Source organism: Bombina bombina, chromosome 10 (assembly GCF_027579735.1).
Source record: "Bombina bombina isolate aBomBom1 chromosome 10, aBomBom1.pri, whole genome shotgun sequence".
Taxonomy (NCBI): Eukaryota; Metazoa; Chordata; class Amphibia; order Anura; family Bombinatoridae; genus Bombina; species Bombina bombina.
Window position 1 is genome coordinate 12,461,809 of NC_069508.1, and position 6,735 is coordinate 12,468,543.

A 6,735-nucleotide genomic window follows, 5' to 3' on the forward strand; every position below is an offset into this window, starting at 1 on the left:
TCTTATTTACTTCTATTATTAATTTGTCTTAATTTTCTTGGTATCTTTTGTTGCAAAGATTGGACAAATGCTTAGGAGCCGGCACATTTCTGTAGCACTATATGGCAGCAGTTTTGAATGTTTTATAATTTGCAAGAGCACTAGAGGGCAGCACTATTTCCTGCCATATTGTGCACCAGACGCTACCTAGGTATCTCAACAACACAGAATATCACGAGAACAAAGCAAATTTGATAATAGAAGTAAATTGGAAACTTTTGAAAATAGTCTGCCCTGTCTGAGTCACAAAATAACATTTTGGGGTTTATATCCCTTTAAGCAAATACAAATACTGACTGACGCCTTTTTTTCACTGCATATTTAAAGTGAAGGTAAACTTTGGTGAATGAAAGCCGTTTTTTTTTTTAAATACTATTAAAAACAGGGGCACTTTCATTTATCAAAGTTTATTAGGCAGCCGTTTTGATTAAAAACTTACCTCTCTTGTTTGCACAGCCAGAGCAGCTTCCCCCATCTGGAGATCCTCTCTTCACACGTCAGCAATGACTAATCCGGCTTCCTCCAATCGCGCCATGGCCTCAGGCAATGACTCCCCTGGGGGGAAAGCTGTGATTGGAGGAAGCTGGATTAGTCATTGCTGACGTGTGAAGAGAGGTTTTTAAGGGTGGGGGAAGCTGCTCTGGCTGTGTAAAGAACAAAGGTAAGTTTTTAATCAAAACGGCTGCTTTGTAAACTTTGATGAATGAAAGTGCCCCTGTTTAATAGTATTTTTAAAAAACAGGCTTTTATTCATCAAAGTTTACCTTCACTTTTACTACATCACAAAGTTTAAAATTATAGTCAAAGCTGCATTCCTGGAACACCCCCTATTCTGCTCCCAATCAAAATGCAGCTAACCATTTGCTGTCCAGCTGTATCCTTATCTGGAGTAGCACAGGAGCAAATGATGGATTATGTATTTAAACCTTTGTTAGTGTTAAGCATACAGTAAAAGAAAGGAATGTGTTTAAAAATAAAATCTCTAACAAAATAGAGCCTTTTTAATTCTTAATACTAGACAATCACTCTTAAAACGTATGGTGTCAGCAGTGAGATGCCTGCATAATATACCTTAGCAACAGTTGAAGAACATATGGGTGTGCAATTGATTCTTTATTATAAAGAGACCCCAAATAACACAAGTCGGTAAATGAAATCTGACAAAAACCTATGAAACTATTTTGCTTATCTGTTTTTTTGCAACCAATGCTTTATGTTACAATACAAAATCATAGAACACATTGTACATTTTCTAGAAAGGATTTGGAGTAGTCTAATAAAAACATCTATTAAATAAAATTCATGATAAAAACATTCTGGGCTGTGACAAGAAATGTGAGTTCCTTGACTGTTATTTTAGGTAGGATTTGATCTTATTTAAACATTATTTAAACAACTAAATGAAGGCAACACTTTATAACAGCAGTTTACTGTATTATTAAATATCTTTGATGTGACTGTATACCACCAGAGGGGGCTACACATTGAAGCAAGAGGTTAAACCACTGTATGCAGTCAATAACGGACCCCATAATACACAGTGCATTATGTAGGGTTAACCACTCCTTAATCTGTAAATGGAAGGATCTTGCCCATTACCCTTAGGGGTTTAATACACACCGATCAGGGATTCTCAGTGGTAATGTTCTGTACAGGAGGCTGTGGGTCCAGCCCAAGCAAAGTGCCCAGGTATGTATGTTCTCTGCCCTCCAGGATTTGCTCTGATCTCACAGGGTGCAGGAGGGTGGCAGGCTGTGGGGTAAGTGTGTACTTCTCCAAGAAGCTCAGATCAGTTGGCCTCTGGAACTCTGCTGATGTTGGCAGTGCAGGGTCCGTGTGCTGCTCTAATTCAACCTCACTCTCTGACATCTCCACTGGCACCAGGGTGAGCGGCACACAGATCTCAGTTTCTACACTTTGGGTCTCTACTGGATAGCTCTGCTGCTCTTCACTTGCCGGCTCCTTATCTTCATCTGCTGACTTTGAGCCATGAACGTGATCAATGTGGTACTTGAGTTTGTCTTTACGTTTGAAGGTGGCACTGCAGTACTGGCAGTTAAAGGGACGGGCATCTGAGTGGATGACCAGATGCTTAGTCAGCGTTTTCTTCACACGAAATGACTGGTTGCACACGTGACACTTGTACGGCTTCTCACCTGGAGAACAAAAAATGTAGTTACATACATGACCTTACCAAATCTCTATATTTATTTAAAGGGACAGTCAAGTCCCAAAAAAACTTTCATGATTCACATAGGGCATGTCATTTTAAACAACTTTCCAATTTACGTTTATCCTAAAATTTTGCTTTGTTCTCTTGGTATTCTTAGTTGAAAGCTAAACCTAGGAGGTTTCTATGCTAATTTCTTAGATCTTGAAGGCTGCCTCTAATCTAAATGCATTTTGATAGTTTTTTACCACTAGAGGGCATTAGTTCACGTGTTTCACATAGATAACATTGAGCTCATGCACGTGAATTTACCATGGAGTCAGCTCTGATTGGCTAAAATGCAAGTCTGTCAAAAGAACTGAAATAAGGTGGCAGTCTGCTGAGGCTTAGATACAAGGTAATTACAGAGGTAAAACGTGTATAATTATAAATGTGTTGGTTATGCAAAACTGGGGGATTGGTAATTAAGGGATTATCTATCTTTTAAAACAACAATAATTCTGGCATTGACTGTCCCTTTAGGCTCCTACATCGCAGGTAACTCTAGCAGACAAAGGCTCAGTATTGTACCTGCAGCTGAAAATAATTTTAAGAAATAGTTTGTATAAATATAACGTAAAATTAGTAATCTGGGTAATTTGCAGGTGTATATGTTATTTAGATTACAGCAATGCTCCTCTGTGTATAATAATATAGTAATCATGCTCTGTGTATAATATTACAGTAATGTTACTGTGTATAATATTACAGTAATGCTACTGTGTATATTACAGTAATGCTGCTGTGTATAATATTACAGTAATGCTACTCTGTGTATAATATTACAGTAATGCTACTGTGTATATTACAGTAATGCTGCTGTGTATAATATTACAGTAATGCTACTCTGTGTATAATATTACAGTAATGCTACTCTGTGTATAATATTACAGTAATGTTACTGTGTATATTACAGTAATGCTACTCTGTGTATAATATTACAGTAATGCTACTGTGTATAATATTACAGTAATGCTACTGTGTATATTACAGTAATGCTGCTGTGTATAATATTACAGTAATGCTGCTGTGTATAATATTACAGTAATGCTACTCTGTGTATAATATTACAGTAATGCTACTCTGTGTATAATATTACAGTAATGTTACTGTGTATATTACAGTAATGCTGCTGTGTATAATATTACAGTAATGCTACTCTGTGTATAATATTACAGTAATGCTACTGTGTATAATATTACAGTAATGCTACTCTGTGTATAATATTACAGTAATGCTACTGTGTATAATATTACAGTAATGCTACTCTGTGTATAATATTACAGTAATGCTACTGTGTATAATATTACAGTAATGCTACTGTGTATAATATTACAGTAATGCTACTCTGTGTATAATATTACAGTAATGCTACTGTGTATAATATTACAGTAATGCTACTGTGTATATTACAGTAATGCTGCTGTGTATAATATTACAGTAATGCTACTCTGTGTATAATATTACAGTAATGCTACTGTGTATAATATTACAGTAATGCTACTGTGTATAATATTACAGTAATGCTACTCTGTGTATAATATTACAGTAATGCTACTCTGTGTATAATATTACAGTAATGTTACTGTGTATATTACAGTAATGCTGCTGTGTATAATATTACAGTAATGCTGCTGTGTATAATATTACAGTAATGCTACTCTGTGTATAATATTATAGTAATGCTACTGTGTATAATATTACAGTAATGCTACTCTGTGTATAATATTACAGTAATGCTACTGTGTATAATATTACAGTAATGCTACTGTGTATATTACAGTAATGCTGCTGTGTATAATATTACAGTAATGCTACTCTGTGTATAATATTATAGTAATGTTACTGTGTATAATATTATAGTAATGTTACTGTGTCTAATATTACAGTACTGCTACTGTGTATAATATTATAGTAATGTTACTGTGTATAATATTATAGTAATGTTACTGTGTATAATATTATAGTAATCATACTGTGTATAATATTATAGTAATGTTACTGTGTGTATAATATTACAGTAATGCTACTGTGTATAATATTACAGTAATGCTACTCTATTACAGTAATGCTACTGTGTATAATATTACAGTAATGCTACTGTGTATAATATTACAGTAATGCTACTGTGTATAATATTACAGTAATGCTACTGTGTATAATATTACAGTAATGCTACTGTGTATAATATTACAGTAATGCTACTCTGAGTATAATATTACAGTATTGCTACTGTGTATAATATTACAGTAATGCTACTGTGTATAATATTACAGTAATGCTACTCTGAGTATAATATTACAGTATTGCTACTGTGTATAATATTACAGTAATGCTACTGTGTATAATATTACAGTAATGCTACTGTGTATAATATTACAGTAATGCTACTGTGTATAATATTACAGTAATGCTACTGTGTATAATATTACAGTAATGCTACTGTGTATAATATTACAGTAATGCTACTGTGTATAATATTACAGTAATGCTACTCTGAGTATAATATTACAGTATTGCTACTGTGTATAATATTACAGTAATGCTACTGTGTATAATATTACAGTATTGCTACTGTGTATAATATTACAGTAATGCTACTGTGTATAATATTACAGTAATGCTACTGTGTATAATATTACAGTAATGCTACTGTGTATAATATTACAGTAATGCTACTGTGTATAATATTACAGTAATGCTACTCTGAGTATAATATTACAGTATTGCTACTGTGTATAATATTACAGTAATGCTACTGTGTATAATATTACAGTAATGCTACTGTGTATAATATTACAGTAATGCTACTCTATTACAGTAATGCTACTGTGTATAATATTACAGTAATGCTACTGTGTATAATATTACAGTAATGCTACTGTGTATAATATTACAGTAATGCTACTGTGTATAATATTACAGTAATGCTACTGTGTATAATATTACAGTAATGCTACTGTGTATAATATTACAGTAATGCTACTGTGTATAATATTACAGTAATGCTACTCTATTACAGTAATGCTACTGTGTATAATATTACAGTAATGCTACTGTGTATAATATTACAGTAATGCTACTGTGTATAATATTACAGTAATGCTACTGTGTATAATATTACAGTAATGCTACTGTGTATAATATTACAGTAATGCTACTGTGTATAATATTACAGTAATGCTACTGTGTATAATATTACAGTAATGCTACTGTGTATAATATTACAGTAATGCTACTGTGTATAATATTACAGTAATGCTACTGTGTATAATATTACAGTAATGCTACTGTGTATAATATTATAGTAATGTTACTGTGTATAATATTACAGTAATGCTACTGTGTATAATATTACAGTAATGCTACTGTGTATAATATTACAGTAATACTACTGTGTATAATATTACAGTAATGCTACTGTGTATATTACAGTAATGCTGCTGTGTATAATATTACAGTAATGCTACTCTGTGTATAATATTATAGTAATGTTACTGTATATAATATTACAGTAATGCTACTGTGTATAATATTATAGTAATGTTACTGTGTCTAATATTACAGTACTGGTACTGTGTATAATATTATAGTAATGTTACTGTGTATAATATTAGTAATGTTACTGTGTATAATATTATAGTAATCATACTGTGTATAATATTATAGTAATGTTACTGTGTATAATAATATAGTAATCATACTCTGTGTATAATATTACAGTAATGCTACTGTGTATAATATTACAGTAATGCTACTCTGTGTATAATAATATAGTAATCATACTCTGTGTATAATATTACAGTAATGTTACTGTGTATATTACAGTAATGCTACTCTGTGTATAATATTACAGTAATGCTACTCTGTGTATAATAATATAGTAATCATACTCTGTGTATAATATTACAGTAATGTTACTGTGTATATTACAGTAATGCTACTCTGTGTATAATATTACAGTAATGCTACTCTGTGTATAATAATATAGTAATCATACTCTGTGTATAATATTACAGTAATGTTACTGTGTATATTACAGTAATGCTCCTCTGTGTATAATATTACAGTAATGCTACTCTGAGTATAATATTACAGTATTGCTACTGTGTATAATATTACAGTAATGCTACTGTGTATAATATTACAGTAATGCTACTCTGAGTATAATATTACAGTATTGCTACTGTGTATAATATTACAGTAATGCTACTGAGTATAATATTACAGTAATGCTACTCTGAGTATAATATTACAGTATTGCTACTGTGTATAATATTACAGTAATGCTACTGTGTATAATATTACAGTAATGCTACTGAGTATAATATTACAGTAATGCTACTCTTAGTATAAGGGTCTGTCCCACTTTGGGGTTAGGATACAGCATGAGCAGGTACAGTCACTCATACACACATTGTATTAGAAATCAATAGGGGATGAGGACATTACTGTAATTGTAAAATAAAGCTTTTTCCCAGGTACAT

The 6,735-nt window shown here is 32.2% G+C and overlaps 1 protein-coding gene across 3 annotated transcripts in view; it reads right to left on the reverse strand.

Moving 5' to 3' along the window:
* Positions 1-1,133: 1,133 nt before the first annotated feature.
* Positions 1,134-6,735, reverse strand: part of ZBTB41 (zinc finger and BTB domain containing 41) — an 81,039-nt gene continuing 75,437 nt past the window's right edge. For all 3 annotated transcript variants that reach the window (XM_053693790.1, XM_053693789.1, XM_053693791.1), the window contains exon 11: positions 1,134-2,195. In XM_053693790.1, the coding sequence (XP_053549765.1) occupies positions 1,663-2,195 (533 nt within the window). In that variant the 3' untranslated portion in view covers positions 1,134-1,662. The remainder of the gene's footprint in view (positions 2,196-6,735) is intronic.